General features: G+C 38.4%; 1 protein-coding gene and 1 long non-coding RNA gene across 4 annotated transcripts; one reads left to right on the top strand and one right to left on the bottom strand.

Annotated features, from left to right (window-relative positions):
* Positions 1-1,166: 1,166 nt before the first annotated feature.
* LOC148726302 (adenosine receptor A2b-like) lies at positions 1,167-3,238 on the bottom strand. The gene has a single exon (XM_088727076.1). It carries the CDS (start codon positions 3,055-3,057, stop codon positions 2,122-2,124), a length of 936 nt encoding a protein of 311 aa, XP_088583202.1. The 5' UTR covers positions 3,058-3,238; the 3' UTR covers positions 1,167-2,121.
* A 10,982-nt stretch (positions 3,239-14,220) lies between these two features.
* On the top strand, positions 14,221-17,443 carry LOC148726301 (uncharacterized). 3 transcript variants are annotated; one of them, XR_015989417.1, is made up of 5 exons: positions 14,703-14,760; positions 15,230-15,319; positions 15,429-15,480; positions 15,744-15,813; positions 16,071-17,443. It is a non-coding gene; the product is annotated as an uncharacterized LOC148726301 (long non-coding RNA). The 3 variants fall into 3 exon arrangements; XR_015989415.1 differs by having other exon boundaries at positions 14,221-15,319; positions 16,071-17,441; XR_015989416.1 differs by lacking the exon at positions 15,429-15,480 and having other exon boundaries at positions 16,071-17,441.
* Positions 17,444-18,461: the final 1,018 nt, after the last annotated feature.

Genomic DNA, 18,461 nt, shown 5'->3' with positions numbered 1-18,461 from the left:
TAAACCCGTGATGATAAATCAGATACAATGAATATATGAAGTTCATATATTTTGAACTGCGGTATTAGATACGTATGATGCACGATCCTTGTTAGCTCAATTGATAGAGCGCTGCACTAGTATCGCAGAGGTCAGTGGTTCGAATCCCGTACAGGCCTGATTTTTTTCAGGTCTGATTTTCGCTATTGCATAAATAGCGCTCTCTACTGCGAGGATCGTGCATCATACGTATCTAATACCGCAGTTCAAAATATATGAACTTCATATATACATTGTATCTGATTTATCATCACGGGTTTATTATGAATCAACTTAACGGCCTGCTCCCAGTTGGCTTGTTAGCTCAATTGGTAGAGCGCTGCACTAGTATCGCAGAGGTCAGTGGTTCGAATCCCGTACAGGCCTGATTTTTTTCAGGTCAGATTTTCGCTATTGCACAAATAGCGCTCTCTACTGCAAGGATCGTGCATCATACGTATCTAATACCGCAGTTCAAAATATATGAACTTCATATATACATGGTATCCAAACTATGTCAGTTACGAACAACCGCCAAAGACAAGGACGAACCAAAAAACAGACAAGGAGCGTTTTATGGGATCGATTGTTCTGATTTCGAAGCCTAATACATCGGAGATACTGCCAGAAACCTCACAACAAGCCTGACTGAACACAAGCGGCCGATGAGAAAGTTAACAATTACATTACGGAACAACACCGACTTACGAACCGCACTATTGACTGGGACTCTGCGCGATGCCCAACCTACAGCACTAACCACTTTAAACAACTGACGCTGAAAAGCTTGTTTACTAACTTGGAACTGGCTCTCAAGTTGAAAGAACTAACTTTACTGACGGATCGAAACCGACCAATCAGGACCGAGTTACGCCACTTGAGTCAATACGAACCGGTTCCGAACAGGGTTCAAAGGCTGAGTTCAGGAAATATAAGCTTAGGGAAAGAAAACCCAGATATCTGTAAAAGCAGTGAAGCAAGTGTAACAAGGTTACCGCGTTGCTTTCAAAATGTTGGAGTCTATGGTCGAATCGTATGCACATTTGAACTGAACGTATAGGTTATTCTTTTGAATCTAAAAACACAGTAAGTATCATGCATTACAGGACTGAAAACGCTTGCACTGTAAGTACCTCCTGTTGTCCCATACAAAGCCTTAGAAAACTAAGGCTTCGTATGGGACAATGGGAGGTACTTACAGTGCAAGCGTTTTCAGTCCTGTCATGCTTCTGAGACACTTTCTAGAGCAGGATTTTAACTCTCCTTTGACAATATTAGTTTTCCAAACTTTCCCTTAAATCGAGTTATATTGATAAGCGAACGATGCTAAAATCAAGCGGAGCTTGAAAATCTGACGGCGTCCAAAATATGACAGAGCCAAAAGATAAGACGGAGCCAGATTGAGACCTCGTCCAATATCCGAAGGAGGCTGGAATCGGACGAAGTCCAAATTTGGAATACGTTACCAAATATAAAGCAGCCCAAAATCGGAAAGCTTTCGAGTTAGACAGAACCCACGACGAAAACCATATTGAAAAAGTCCAAACGAAAATCGGTTTGCGCTCAAAATTTTGTAAAATAAACATCGCTCTCTGATGGAGCACTCTAGTCTTCACGGTCTATAATCAAAACAAGATTGGTACATAATTTTCGCAGGGTGCCTCATCCTTCAGCAGTGAATAACAGGGTTTAGTGATGAATTGAAGAGCATGTGTATATGTGTAAATTTGAAAATTAGTTATAACGAAAAAAAAAAGTTGTAGGTCTTGAAATTGAGTATTAGCGTTTAGGGATCAACAAACTGCAAGGCAGCCACGTCAGCCACAGCCCAGTACAAAAAGGTTCATGATAACAATAAGGAAGGTTAGAAAGAATTGAAATGGTCATAGATGAAGAAAAAGAAATGAGGGAGATAAGTTATAGGATGGTTAGTTAATAGTTTGAGTTGGACAGAATCCAGAAATCAAACTTTGGCTAAAATCAAATGAAAAAATGCCAGATCGTGCCAAATTAAAATCGGATTGCGCTTGAAAAAAGACGGCAGATTGAAAAATAAATATCGCTCACAGATGATGGAGAGAAGTCTCTTAAAACGGTCCAGAGTCATGACCTGCAACAGGCGTACAATTTTTGCAGGGTGTCCACCATGGCGCGTCGAATGTGTCTCATCCTCCAGCAGTAAATAACAGGGTTTAGGGATGAATTGAAGAACATCAGGGTATACGTGTAAAGCTGAATATTAGCAATAAGGGTGTTAGGGCCATTAATTGCGCGAGCAGCCAAATAGATAACGCGTGGGATGTAACAAGCCAAAAACGCCAAGTAAACGTGCAGAACACCGACGGCAACTTTCATGGTCCTCGCCAAATTTCTCATCTCACTATTTTGTGTGAATCGCGCCTCTTGTTGTTGTACTTGCAGGACCTGAATTTGTCTTCTGTGATGTCGTGTAGTATAATAAATCTTACAATAGATTGCTGTGGCGACGAGGAGGCAAATGTTTCCAATGGCTGACACTATTGTTGAGAGTACAGCAACAGGAAAGAGAAACAAACCAAACGATGAAACCAAAGTATATGTCCAAATGGAAATGACCACTCCAACAACCCGCTTGTGAGTCACGATTGTTTGGTATCTAAGATGAAATTGAATTGCCAGGAATCTGTCCACACTTATGGCCATGACATTCAAGAACGTTGTCATAGATAACAAAGCGATAAAAACTCGGTGTACAAAGTGGAAGAGGCAGTCTGGATTACGTAGTTGTAACCATTCGATAAGTAATGAGAGAAATAGTGGCTCCACTATCAAACCAACACCAACATCAGATACAGCAACACTCACCAGCAATGTTTTCAAAGGTTTCGGCAGCGCAGATGTTTTTGCGATTGCATAGATTGTGAAAACGTTGAACACGATAGCAGTGAAGCAAATAAAACAGTTCAAAACACAGTTTATGATAAATGATGATTGGAACTCACCCAATGCTGATATTTGTGGGTAGATCGTGAGAATTATGTCGCAGTTTGATTCTGCCATGATGATCGAGGGCTAACTTGCTGCTTAGTACGTGTATAGACAAGCACCCGACCAGGGCTTTTATTTTTAAAGGGAACTGAATTTTTCGGAAAGCTCTTTGTCAAGGAGCAGGCCTTTTGCGTCAATCGGAGAAAGAGAGATATTGTGGACTCAAGAGGCGATTAATTTGATCTGCGTTGACGTGTCAAACTGCCTGAAAATAATAAGAAAGTTTCGCTGAGGTAAGGATAATAAATTTTGACGAGAAAGCGAACGAGATGGTTCTTGTATTCAAAATCCCTGTGGATAAAGTTGATTAAAATCAAATAAGTGTATGGAAGAAAGTTATATTAAAAAACGCTCAATCATCAACGTATCATGGATAAATCGATTTTAGATACAATGGATCCCACAACACAACAGCCGTTGACCAAGTAACTATTCTCAAGTCAATTGAGGAACTCAATCGATTAAAAATATTTTAAGCACTATGGTACAAACAATAAATGATCACTAACAGATGCAAAGGAAACTAACGATATTTACACTGAGACAGAAAAGAAAAATTACTCTTTTTCATGAATTGTCCATAACAACGGCTTTTTGAAAACGAAATAGATAAAGTTCTCCTAAAGATGGCGAAACACTTGGCATTTTATTGGCGATCGGAGAGGATTAGATCGCCGGTGATAATCACAAATTTAATATCTAACATGTTTGAAATCGGCAACTTTGTACGCCGATTGCGGCGATTGGCTGAAATCGCCACCACCGATCGCCGCGATTGGCGTTCAAAATAGCCAAGTGTGTCACCAGCTTAAGCTTGGAGCGGCTGTACTCATAGTACTCAAAAACCAACTTTCACCCTTTGACTCCTACGATACTCACGCATGTGTTAAGCAAGGGATTAAAGTTTGAAATAGTGGGCGCAATCACTGGTGTTAGGAGAAAATCCCGCTAATTCCTCGTATAGATGGGGAACTGCAGCTTAGCTATTCAAATCAACTTTTTTTTTTTAATAATATTTCTTTCTTCTTGGACACTTATATTAAACAAAGACAAGAGGTTACACACGAACGATAAATTGAACCGTATCTTTTCACCTTCTTGAATTGAAATCTGTGACAATCTTCGCTGTTCTTGGTCAACCTTGTCTTTTTGTCACTCGTACCTTTTTCAAAATTTCTCTACCCAAGCTATTTCATGATCGAGATTTTCATCTTTTAAAGGACGACTCTCTTTGGAACTACAATGACTTAAAAGATATGACGAGGCTTTTTAAGAAAAGACAACATGACATTTGACGCAAAATTCCCTACCAGAAATAAAACCTTTGAAATGAAACGGACTAGAGTCGGACCACAATGCTGAGAAAGTTTCAAAATAAATAGATTTATAGCAGTTCCCAAATTATAATGCACCTAAGTTCATTTTCGTACATCGACCTAATGTCAGAAAATCTTTTTCATATTACTTCTATTAACAGAAATTTTGGAGAAATTTTATGCTGCCATTTTCGAGATAAAAGAATCTACCTTCGAGTTAATGTCCACGAAATGTAATATTAAAAATAGTCTGATCTTAATTTGCTAAACTATTGCACTTCATTGATAGACGGAACCGTTTTCAAACTAAACACAGCAGGTAAAATCATATTTAAAATTCATCCAACGAATACCGGATTTAGAGCTTTTTTCGTAAGCAGTGTAATAGCGCGGCTGATAAATCAACGATAAACTGAGAGGTATCATCATCATTAAACTGCTAAGACTGATTGGTTGAGATTCGCTTCGGAAGTCTTTTTTAACTTATTTTCAATGCTTTTGGTGATCATTAAGAAAACACCTTGTTTAGGGAAAGAGAAGTATTGTAAGTGTCAAAATAGATTAAACTAAAAATTATGAGTTGTTCAGTCGAGCAGTTACGTTGAGGGACCTACAAAATGCAGGGCAGCCACGTCAACCACAAGGCAGCATGTAACGGGAAAATTTTAGTGATTTTTCGACGTCTGTTTTGGAGAATTTTTATTAATTAATTTTTCGATATTTAAGCTTCTCCGTTCATTCGAGTTTCCTTCACTGGGATATTTTAAAAGATAAAGGCCAACAGTAAGCTCCTTCAGCTACCAACTAGCACATATCGCTTTGTACTCGCCGCCTTAGCCGGTACACCTCTAGATCGGTCCTTTTGTGATCTCATTCTAGGTGGACATTTTGATGTAAATATTCCTGGTAATAAACTTTTCTGGTAAAATACTTCTCAGGGAAGTTGTCAGCTGAATTTGCGTCCGTTATTAAGTTCTTCTCATAACATTAAAGAGACATTTTCCGCTTTTTGTGTCCTTATTCAAATGCTACAATTTGTGTGATAATAGAACTTCACACATTTCGTCCGCAAGAGTTGAGGACGAAAAAGGTATCGTCACTAGTGTAAAAAATTAAAAAAAACTAAAATGACTTGTTGTAAAATTGAGTTTTAGCGTTGAGGGACCAACAACCTGCAAAGCAGCCATGTCAACCACAAGGCTCCGCAGTACACAAAGTTAAAGAGCCACGCTCAACCAAGATGTATTGCGGGAGTGGTGGCCTCTCTCTCACTACTTTCCGTATAAGAGAAAAGGAAAACCTTCCGTTTGTGCAATATTACTCGACTAGATCTTTGCAATCTTAAACGAGAACCGGCTTCTTATACCTCAGTTCATCTAGTTTTTTCATTTGCCTATCGTCTCTTTACTATGTATTTTTGACGTTTCATTCCGCGTTCGTTATAGTGAAGCAATCGAAAAAAGACCGTCCCACACGACGAAAAGCCACCGTATTACATGGAAGACTAGATCAATTCAAAACCAAGGAATGAGCGAAATGAAGCTTTGGGATTTGGCAAGAAAACGAGCATAGAGTTTGCAGAAGCCCTGCTACACAGCATTTTAGGGGAAAGTCAAATAGAAATCTCCTCTCAGTCTCCTGGGTGACCAACGGACCAGGGTACGATTACTTTCAAGCTTTAATCCCAAGTAAGGTTTTTTAGTAACCTTTCACTCGAGGTGAGTCAAGTTTTGAGATACATTTTTCTAAAATATAGTCTTGAAATCGCAGATTCTTTGTGCACATTTTGAAACAGTTTTAGTTTTTATTGAACATGGAGCGTGACGAATTTATTTATGGAGCCGTTGCCTTTCTCCTTTTACGAATCCTTTCTTCGCGCCGCCTGATGAATGACATGAACAAAAAATCAAGTTTTCGAAGGTCTTCGTCTCTTTGTAATGCGTTTGGACGTAAAGGATCGATACCCTGTTAAACATCCCCCCTTCGTACACTTTTGTATTTAAGAACATGATTTCTAAGTCTGATATTTAAACCGTGAATAGTGATTGTATCGTGGTACATGTACAGAATCAAGTTAATTTAATCTTTTGACAGAATGTAGCTGTTTACCCGTCTTACAAATTATTTTATGTCTCTGATTCTGTTCCACAGACAGAAAAGGTCGTCAATATACCTCCTCCAAAGTAGCGTTTTAGTTATTCTCTGAGTAATAATACCCTTTTTCTATTTTTGCCATGAAAATTTTGGCAAAAGTGGTATTCTTTGCCATTCCAGTTCGGTTTGTGAGAAAAAGTTTTGAGTTCCTGGATTATTCTTCTATTTTGTTTTTGATTCTGTTCCACAGGCAGAAAACGTCTTCAAAATATTTCCTCCATAAAGCGATTTAGTTTTGCTTTGAGTGGTGATTCGCTATTCATATTTTTGGAATGAAAATATCGTCAAAATATATTGTCGTTGTGGTATTCTTCGTAGTTTCCGTTCGGTGTGGGAGAAAAAGTATAGAGTTCCCCGATAACCAATGAAAATGGCGCGCAAAGCAAACTGGTTGAGCGCGGCCCTATAAAAAGAATTGAAATACTCATATGTGAAGAAAAATAATGAGGGAGATGAGTTATAGGTTTGGTTAGTTAATATTAAAAGCGGTTGGTAGTGAAAGAAATAGATAAGATATGTGTAATGAGCTGAAAAATTGGAGCTTGACTGAATTGTTCCATTGATGTTAGTAAGGGATAGTTGGGGTGGTTTTGATTGAAATTAAATGCAGAAATAAAAATAGTTAGAGGATGAATCGAGCACAGACGTGGACTAATAAACTGCGAGATGTTCTCAGACATTTTGTGTTCGGCATAGCCGCTAAAGTTGTAGAAGTTGCGGTAGTTGTGGTAGATCGTAAATGTTTCGTCGAAAGAATTCGTCGTTGTAGTTGTTTTTTTCGCTCGTCGTGTCAAAGTCCTGATAGTCGTGGTTGTAGGACGTATTTCAATATTTGCTTTGCCCAAAAAAACCACGAATGCACTACGTCACCTACTAATAAGGGTCCAGAATAGCATACCGCCCAAAATCGGAAAGCGTTCGAATTTTGGCAAATGGAAAAAGTCCAATCGAAACTCGGAAGAAGGTATAGTCTGGATTTTGAAGCTGTAACCATTTGATGGATAATGAGAGATAGAATGTCTCCATTATCAAACCAACACCAACATCAGATACAGCAACACTCAGTAGCAATATTTTCAAAGGTTGTGGCACCGAAGAGAAATGTTCATCATCATAGCAGTGTAGCAAATAAAACTGATCAAAACGTAGTTTACGATGAATGTTAACTGGAAATCATTCGATTCTGATATCTGTGGGTAAATCCTGAGAACTATGTCGCAGTGTGACTCTGCCATGATGATCCAGCGCTAGACTGCTGCTTAGTACATGCTGGGACAGGGACCAGGGCTTTTAACGCTCGACCGGTGACGGCTTTACCGGCTATGAACAATATCTTCGAAAAGATTCTTGCATCGCAGTTAACACTTTCAAGGTATTCTATCGGATTTTTTGTCAGCTTACCGAAAACATCATAGCTGTCACACAACACTGTTGCGCCTCATGGAGGATCAGAAGAAAAGTCTTGATGATGGAAAACTTGTTGCCATGGGGAAAATGGATCTATCTAAGGCATTTGATAGTCTTCCTCACTCGCTGCTAATAAGCAAGCCTCGGGCATATGGTCTAAACAACTGTAGCTGCGCGCTTTTACAGGACTATCTTACAGGGAGATCTCAGAGGGTGAAGGTTGGTGATGAATTGTCCTGTTGGGAGTTAAATCTACGAGGTGTACCCCAGGGTTGTGTCCTTGGACCGCTGTGCTTCAACATCTTTCTTAATGACTCATCATACTTTATTTCGCGTGTGAGCCTCAGTGCAGATGCAGACGATCAGCAGCTGTATGGCGTGGACAGTGATCACGCGGACAGTGATCACGCGGAAAGTGATCACGCGGACAGTGATCATACGGCCCTGTATGCAAGTCTAGACCACGAGTTAAAGGAAGCAATACAGTGGTTCAGCAAGAATGGCTTGATGGCTAGTCATAGCAAATTTCAACTGTTGGTGTTAGGTAGTACTGAGCAGGACTTTTCTTTCAATATTGCTGGACAACAAATAAAGAAGTGTGGTGATGTTGACCTTTTAGGGGTTAATATAGATTACAAACTCTGTTTTGACAAGCACATCTCATCTATTTGTAGCAAGGTTAACAAAAAATTATCCGTTGTGATAAGATTTAAGCATCTTATCGGTGATAATATCTAGCGAAGGTGATATAATGCCTTTATTTTACCTGCTCTTAATTATTGTACTGACGTTTGGGACTTTTGTAGCAAACGTTGTAAAGACAAATTGGAACAACTCAATAAGCAGGCTTCAAGGACGGTTCTGAATAGCAATCTTGACTATGAAACCGTTTACTTAGAATAATGGGGTCTGTGAATCTTTAATCTTCTCGTATTCAGAACATGCTAGTCACTACGTATAAGACTCTTTATGGAACTGCACCATATCTCGGATCGCTACTGGAGGAACGAAAAATGGCTTATAACTTCAGAGGTACCCTAAAATTGAGTCTGCCAAGAGTTACTACAAGCTCCTATGGATTAAAATCGTTCAGATATGCTGCTCCTCAAACATGGAACGCGCTGCCTGATAACATAAGAACTTCTAAATCTCTCACTTCTTTTAAGCCCGCTATTCGTAATACTACTGTGTAGATGAGACTAAAGACAATGATATATATGCGTGTGCGTAGTAATTTTATATATACCACAGGCTAAGACCTTTTTGGAATGCCAAAAAAGAATCTGGAATGAACTAACTAGTACAAAATTCGCCAATCAGCTAACTTTTAACTTGTTGAGTATGCTTATCATACTCAAATAGTAAAAACTGTCCAATCATCAATCCGTAATGTCACGGACAGCTCATCAAAAACAAACTTATTCAGTACACAGTTATACTGAATGAGTTTGAAATTTTACTGGATGAGTTTGAATTTATAATTTAAATTTGCAGACAGCTAGTCAGTTTTAAGGCCCGTTTAAAAGGTTTCAACATTTGCTTCAGCATGAATTCAACAATTTGATGAACCTAATTTTCGGTGCGTTTTTTCAACATTGTTGAAAACGTAAAAAATGTTGAAAGCTGTTGAAAGCGTGTTGAATCAAGTTTAAATCGATTTAAACTTTCATTCAACATCAATTCAACTTTTCCTTTGTAAGGCCTCTGTAAGACTTTTGTACAGTGTAAGGCTTTGAAAAAGGCCGCCGCACAATTTTGTTTTTGTGTTCAATATTTGCCCAACATCCGTTCAACTTTAGTCGAACGAATGTTGGTGAAATGTTGAAAACGTTTATACGGGCCTTAGGGACCTTTCGCAGTCGGCAACGCGACGTACGGAAGATGTCGAGTAAAAAATGGATTCATATATTTAGGGCCTATCCGCACTAGCAGGCAAACCTAGAATTGTCCCGACAAAATTAAAGGTCAAATTTTGTCTTGAAAAATTTTTGTCTCTTCTGTTACACCCGCACTACTGGAAATATCGAGGCTGCTAAAATTCAGTTAAGGTGGCTGGTACCAGCTTCCTCGCGCGGGGAACAGGTCACTGCTGCGTGACGCGCGAGAGAAACATGCGAAAGAAGCGCGAGATCAAATGATGAAAATTCAAAAACAAAGATGGCGGCGCGTAGATTCTTTTTTTTTTAGTTTTGTGAGAAGTTTACCTAAGAGCGTGTATTTGATGTGTTGAGCGGCCACTGTGAATGCAGGAGATAGAAAATAAGACAAAGAAGACGATTTTCGGAGAAGTAAGGGTTGCTTCACTTCATATCTAGAAGAAATATTCAACCGATTTGAAATCTTTCGACGGCGAAAAAAGAAGAACTCAAGTAAACGATAATCTACCTGAAGTGAAAGAAGACTTTCAAACTTCAAGGAAAATGATGTGATGTAGCCAGAAGTCGTGTGTAGGATTTTTAAGATGTGCCCGGGAGGCTGTCTTTGACAGCTGTTTAATGATTTTCTTAGCAGTAAAGGCGAATTTACGTATGTAAATATCAGATCGTAGGCGTTCCCGCGAGCACACGCAATTGTCAGCGGTAGCTATAACAGATCATGAGCAAATTTCGATCTTATAGAATCTATTTTTTTAAATGCGCGAGAACGCGCGTGGAAATTGCTAAACTCACGAAAGCTATGGCATGAAAACAAGTCCGATGACCCCTTCTTTTTATTGTTCCAATATGATAATAACGTCGAAAGGAATCATCAGAAAAAAAACTAGAAAGTTCTGTGGAAGGAAATTTGCGAGGTGTGAAAATTGCCTTTTTTCTAGATTTTCTGAAATTCCGCTCCGTATAATTTTTTTTAAATCTTTGTTCATTTTCCTTTACAAGAGCCAAATGCAATCACTGAAAAAAAATACGTGGTCACCGGATTAGTTTTGGAACTATTTAAGCCACAAGCTAAAAAATGCGTCTGAATAAGCCTATGATAGCGTTGCCATGGAAACTGCTAGTGACGAAATGACACCTATTTTTGGATAACCAGTTATTATAAAATTCAACCCTGTAAAAGTGTTCAACTGGCCTTGGTCAGTCTTTTTGTTGTATTCTTTCAAAGTTACAAACCATCAAAAAGATAAAAAATGGTACCAGCCACCTCAATAACCAAAAATAACACCGATACTGTTCCTTTCCCTTTGCTTTGAGTGGGCACTTCTGGATCTTGTGCCACATCTGTTGCTTTATTGTTGGACTGATTAATTGGAAAATAGCTTCACCGCTGTATATTACCTCGGCCGTATCCAGCGCCTCACCTGCTCAAAATTTGCCTATGGATTCAAACACTAATTATCAGGATTCATCTTGAGTCGTTTGAATTTGCAAAATGCGCGAGTTTCGCAACGAAAGACAATTACTGCAATCTTTGGTAAACTGAACTCAGTTCAGTTACCGCACTGGTAAGGATCGACAAGTTTTCCACAATTTTGTTTGTTTAGTCGATTTTGTCAAGGTTTTACCCGAGACAAATTTTATCGGCGGTGCGTTTGAAAATTTGTCAAGTCGCAACAAACCATCCGCACTTGTGAAATGTTGGTTATAACAGAAACTGTCTAAGGCCCTGTTCGCACTACAACGAAAAATTTGCTCGGGTATTTGCAAAAAATTGAAAATTTTGAAACGACGAATTATTTGATTTCGCAATAGCGCTCGCATCTGAGACGTGCGTAACCACAAATGTACAAATGTCAATCAATTGAAATAGATATCGAGACTTCGTGAGAGTGCGGTTTCTGTCATGTCGTTTCTGGTCAAGGACTGATCGCAAAGTAAACTAAATGCCCCTGCGATATGTTTCAATCGCCCTTTTTTGCTGTTTGCTTGCCATGCAAAACCTGAGTGTGACTGGTCAACAATAACTTCTGGTTTTGTTTGAAAAATTAAAATGGTTTCGCATTGAGATTTTTTTTCGCAAAACAAACAAAATTTCGCATATTGCGAACACAGGGCCCTTAATAAACAATTTTCTCGCTAGTGCGGTAGGCCCTTCGTTAGAATTTCGCGAATGGCTGGATTTGTTTACTGTTTCTTGCTGCGCTTCACTTCAACTTCAGCACAACATATGTGAGCCGCCTTGGATTCCAAATGGAAACTTAGCTAATTTTGCCGTTGGGCTTTTTGTTCAAAGACCACGCAAATCAAAAGTTGTCTGTAAAGGAGGAGAGCTGAGAAAAGTTCAAAGTTTTCAAAGGCACTCGCTGAGCTATTTTCTGCCCATAAGATCTTTTGATTTGCCACGTCCTCGTCACCGTTACCGTCGTGGTTACCTAATTTTTACACTGTCAACCAAAATGTCTCTTTCTTAATTTAGCGTAATTGTTTTGTTATCAAAACAAACAAAAAAGTCCTACTGTGGTACAAGTTATTAGCATTTTGGCGCAATTTCCTATGGATGCTCAAAATGTTATAATTTCTAAATATCTACTAGTTACTTATACAACCCCTTGATGGTAAACTTCAGAGCAATGAGGTGGATTCAAAAACGAAAGTTAGCAGACAACGTGTATACAACAGCCAAAAATGACACCGATACTATCAGTCATTGTAATTTATTCAATGAAGCTTTATCTTCCCTTTGCCTCACAAGCGACGAATATTAATTTCCAGCTGCATGAACTAAAACAGAATTTTTACAGATGACATTTCACCGATAGAGATCAATTTTGAATTGAATACTGCACTAGTTTACCGGTCTCAATTCGTCATGAGGAACGAGAACGCCGGAATCCATGTAGATTGCATTAAAAAATTGATTTAAATGCAGCCGTAAAACGCACCACACGAGCTTTATATTTCATGTTAGCACAAACAGTCAACTAAGCCAACACAGACATCTGCAAGCAAACATGCATTAGTAAGGTTAAAAATTGAAATCAGCTCCCCTTTTACTTATTTAATCGAGGTTGCCTTATTTACCGAGTTGTGGATTTCGAGTTGGATTTCGAGTCGGATTTGGAGTTGGATTTCGAGTTGGATTTTCGAGTTGGGTTTTCGAGTTAGGATTTTCGAGTTAGGATTTTTTGGCGGGATTTTTTTGGTGTTAAATGGGGTTGACAGGCCTACACGACTCCCAACGCGTGTTTTGAATAGCCTATTCAAAGTTTGGCCCTCACGAGTAAGTCTTTCAGCGACCGCCCTCTTTTGTAAAATAATAAAGATGGATTTTTATGTAGTTCGCTAAGTAGTGGTTGTTTTTCTATTAAATGCCAGTTTTTCATGAGTATTTGCTTTTGGTTTGGTACTGATGGTTGATATTGTGTAACAAAAGGCAAGATTCATATGAATGAATACAATGAAATTTATGAACTTCATATATTTCATTGTATCTCAAAAGGCAAGATTCGTTGGTTCGTCTTCAGTTTGTGTTGAAGAGCTAATTTCCTGTTTTTGAAACTCGCCTCTGAGAGGGTTGTGTTAATGAGGTCCTCTGGGTAGCCTCCCTTTACCAAATGCACTTTGAAATCTGCAATTTTCTCCTGGAATATCGTTTGAGAGGAGTTTGTTCTGAGAAGTTTAAAGACCTCCCCATTTTATGAAGCCTTTTTGCAGAAAACAAAACAGTTACTGGGGATTGGGGAACATGGAAAGCACTGTAAAGCAGCATTGGTACCATTTGTCGGTCTTCAAGATATGGTGGTATTACAGGATTTATATATTTGCCTTTTGTTGTGTCTGATTCTTAGCGCGGATTTCTAAATTTGTACCACCAGAATAGATATGGCAAGAGAAATCATATTCTAGATCTTACCTTCGATTTACGCCCGGTTATCGTAATTTAATTCGTTCCGTTTATCTTTTGGTATTAAAGCTTTCCAAATCCTGCCATTTTTGAAGTGAGGAGCATGTTAGTGGCGAAAGGAAATGAGTTCGTGGAAGACTCAATGTCCTGCCTCTTAGTTCATGTATGCTTCACATAGTGACGTCGCAGAATAAAAAGGTAAAACACTAACCCCACCCCTACACGAATTCTTTTGTTGACTGCATTGAACTAGCCGATTCGTTGCAGCTGGATTACTAGTAAGCACCTCGAAAAAACCGACTCTACATCCTTACTCGAAAATCCAACCCGAAATCCTAACTTTTTTTTATCGTTTTTTGTAACTTTTTATTTATTTTCAAAATTGTAAAGCGCCATAGAGCTTTTAGGATATGGCGCTCTAAAAATCTATATTATTATTATTATTATTATTATTATTATTATTATTATTATTATTAACTCGAAAATCCAACTCCAAATCCTAACTAGAATGATCCTAACTCGGGAGTTAGTTTGTCTCATTTAATTGAGTTCAAACCCCCGATCCTTATCAAGCTGAAATAGTCACGCGACAACCTCTCTTCACAGACCAAGATCATTTTCATAATGAATACCTTACATTTATCCTTGTAAAAGGTGAAGGAAGGAAAACGCCGATATCCATGTCGTTTGCACTAAAAAGTTTGCTTTTAGTCAGCTGTGAAACTTACCAAATGTGATTTATCTTTCAGGCCAAGTTAAACAATTCATTAAATAAAAGAAAATCAAGTTGATTATAGATGTAATCAAATGACAAACATCTTCAAGTAAATGCAAGACCCTTCCATAAGCCGAAAACGAAGGCACCGCTTGAACACGTAGATAAGAGACACATGATTTGAAACAGACATCACGAAAATCTGGTTTCTACTCCCAGTCACTTGCTTCCCATTGTAGTTGATACCGACCGTATTAAACGTATCAGTTTTTTAAATCATACACAGGACCGGGTTTATTCAAAACCAATATCTGAGGATTTCAACTCAGCCTGTCTCAAAGGGTATGTCAGAGAATTTACAGTTTCGGAAGCATATAGAAGCTACAGCAACTGATTTCGTACTCAACGAATACAAACCTTAGTTATTAGATCGAATCTCTTAGACCTTAAATAATGTTAGTACAATCTTTAAGCAACTGAAAATTATACCGTACCGAGTATTAATGATACTAAAGGTGAATCTTAAACCTGCTTCATTCAAGCCCTTAATCAGATATTTTCATTCCCGTGAGATTGCACTCCTGCAGGTGATATCTTACAGATGACATTTCACAGATCAAGATAATTTTCAAACGGAATACTGCACTTATATTTGTATAAATTTGCGAACGAACGAAAACGCAGATATCCATGTTGTTTGCATTATAACATTGACTTCTTTTCAGCGGTAAAACTCACCCAACGAGATCAATTCTTCTTGCAAAGTCAAACAGCCCACTAATTCAAGAAACAAAACCCTCCTGCTTTTCAGTTTCCACTTCTTCTATTTTGCAACTGAGCAAATGGATACGAGATGGCCGCGAGAGGGGAATTGGAAAATCTTCTTGAAGAAAATCGTTCGGTAAGATAAAAGCAGATTTAACAAATTTTGTGTTTTCCAGTCTGTAACATACGTAGTTCAAAGTTATACCGTCCAAAAGGTGAAACATTTCCTTTGATCACTTGAGCAGATTTCAATCAGAGACAGCCAGGTTGGAGGGCAAGCTCTCCAGATTTGACGCTGTAAATTAGTTTCACACTGACATGTTTCTCAGTTTAAGCAAGACACTATTGGCTGAATTTTGAGCCAGATCCTCGAAGGAATTTGGAAAGGTTAAGCCATGAAGGCAGATTCCCTCTTATTGTTTCTTTTCTTTAAGGAAAGACCAAATAGCCACTACCTAATGAGATAGTAAGAGATAATCTTCCGCAATAGATTAATTGCTTAAGTCTTTTTTTTTCGTCAAGAGAGCTTGAAAGTCCCGTTGCTTTTTATGTCTTTCCAGGGAGTTTAAATGGTGGCTTCGGCAGCTGGATGCGTCAACGAACACGCCCTATTTAGGGAACTTAGAGAAGGTAGTGAAAAATCGGTATTATCACATCTATCACTTTCCAAATTATCTCACCAAGAGATTCATGAACGCATTTGTGGTGTTTTCTTATAATTTTCAGCTGCAGAAGGAAATTAAGAGAGTGCGCGATAATTTCTGGTATTTTGCAACCAAAGTTAAAGTTCTGTTGTAAAATTTCAGCTGGGCAACACCGCGGTAAATTGAAATTGGATTACTGTAGATGACATTTTCTTAATCTATCTACGTTATGTTAACTTTCAGGTTCTCGTATGCAGGATGCGATGATCATTTACTAAAATAGTTAAACTGATCGATGTAAATGAAGATTCAAGTTTGAGAGTGATGTAAATAAGGTCGTAGTAGTAGCAAGTATGATAAATATTGTAAGAATTAATTAAATAGACAAGTTTTTTGAGAGACATGTTTCGGCATGCTTATGGCATCTTCAGTCAATGAGTAACAGAACGTGAGTAATTATATCACAGGCAAGTAGATGAATAAAATATTTACAGTATGATGTACTACAAAGGCGGGTACTAATTACAACGTGACACCAAACATCAAAGGTGTGAACTAAAACGCTAGAAAAGTGTTATAATGCTGTAATTGTTTGTTACGTTCAGGTTTGATCTTATTTATGTAAAAAGCTTCTTTGAGTTTTAAATCAATAGAGTTGTTAGCAGAATCCAGAATACTAAAGCAAGAAAGGGAATATTTGTTCTTACAAGAAGGAGATGTATTGAAATGCTTAAAGTGCCACTACAACGATTTTTTTTGTCTCTGGTTTTTTACATTTTTTAGCGCCAATCAAGTTAATATGGTTAGAATTGTACTATGCGATAGTTTTTAGGTCGATGGAAGCGAAATACGCCTTCATATAGCTGGCCGAAATTCACGAAAAACCCGTCCGCCATTACTCAGCTCGCAACCGAGAGCCAGCGACTGAACTGAAAAGCGGTTTTACGCATGAGTTGGCCTGTGACGTCATATGCGCACTTTCGCATCGTGCTTCGTGTGTTGTGAGAGATTCCACAGTGGAAATTCTAGGCGTTTTATAAGATGTATTCTTCCTCGAATTCTTCTTCCAAATGGCATACAAATTTAGCCACGTTTTTAGGTCGAGCTGCGCATATGACGTCACTTCCGAAAGGCTCCAACTAGTGCCAACTCTTTTTGCCACACTCGGCCATTTTTGAATTGAGTAATGGCGTGCGACCAAAAACGAAAAACAAGGTTGAAATAATCATACTTCCCGTGAGAATTTTGCGATTAAACTTGGCATGGTAAGTGTTTCTTACTTCTAGTTTCCAGAAGTGAAAAGAAAAGGCAATGCGAAATTTTGATCATAGTGGCACTTTAAAAATATGCGAGTTTTAATCGCTTTCCGTGTGCTCCTTTATCCTAGTAGAGAAGTGGCCATTAGTTTCGCCAATATAAAAAAGTGAGTCTTTATTGAAAGTCTATTGAAAGTCTATTTCAACAACTGTCTTTGCTGTAAAGACAAGATATAAAGTAAAGTATTATTTTCTGTGGCAATTTAGTCATGTTGTTTTATCTTTTTTGCTGTAAACCTCTTTCAGCTTTTTGATGGTTTCCTTTTTCATATTCTTGGTTTTGGTTTTCAATTCCACTTTCATTATCATGTCCTCCAAAGGTATCTCTTGAGTTTGTAGTTTCTCTCCTCTTATCCATTCTGTCCACTTTTTTGACTACCTACCAATTAGCCAACTAACTACGTGTTCACCTGATGCGTTCAATAATGTCGGTCTACGATATAGTATGATTATGAATGCGGCTTCTTCAATATGGGGTGCCATTACCGCCAAAATTATATTTTTAAAATTATTCAGCCTCTTTTTCATTAACCACTTACTTTTATGAATTAACCATACTTGTCACAATATTATTTAGCCCATTTCAAAAATTATTCAGCCTTTTTTTCATTAACCACCTACTTTTACAAATTAACCATGCTTGACACAATATTATTCAGCCCATTTTGAAAATTATTCAGCCTTTTTTTCATGGGGCATGTTTTTAATTATATCCCAACATAACTTGCGGGATTATAAATATATCTCAGAGTTCTTTTCACGTCCTTTTCCTTGCAATATGGCCGACAGGAGAGGGATCGCGGATGTTGCACGTTTGCTCTCCCAAGCTGCTACCAATTTGATAAGTCTAGCACCACAATCATCACAAGAGCTTCGAGAAACTAATACTACTTCTGATCGAGCTCAAGCTGAGTTGAAACGAGCGTTTTCTCCGTACCAAAAAGTTTACAACGCTCCATCACCAGTTGTAAGCAACACAACTGCACGTGGAACATCAAGTCAAGCAAAACATTTCACCGTCACAAGGGCCGCAAAAGGGAGGAAGTAAAAAACCAAAGAACTAACAGCAAAATTATTTTGTTTGGCATACACTGCACAAGATGAAGTGCCGAGTACTGAAGAGAAGAAGGAATTGCTAACAGCAGGCCTTGGAGAAAAAAAAGGTTTTCTTCCAGAAAACTCTAGTGCAGGAGAACTCCACGAGATGGTTCAGGCAACGTTTCCAGATCAGAAGTAGTGTTAGTTGCTCGAAGCTCTTGTGATACTAGACTTATCAAATTGGTAGCAGCTTGGGAGAGCAAACGTGTAACATCCGCGA

This window comes from Stylophora pistillata, chromosome 7 (genome assembly GCF_964205215.1).
Source record: "Stylophora pistillata chromosome 7, jaStyPist1.2, whole genome shotgun sequence".
Lineage (NCBI taxonomy): Eukaryota > Metazoa > Cnidaria > Anthozoa > Scleractinia > Pocilloporidae > Stylophora > Stylophora pistillata.
Note: the sequence above shows the minus strand (reverse complement) of the source record. Positions and strands in the feature narration are given on the sequence as shown.

What these genes read in the sequence shown, in the direction of transcription:
- LOC148726302 (XM_088727076.1), bottom strand. Translation starts at nt 3,057, where the DNA reads ATGGCAGAATCAAACTGCGACATAATTCTCACGATCTACCCACAAATA.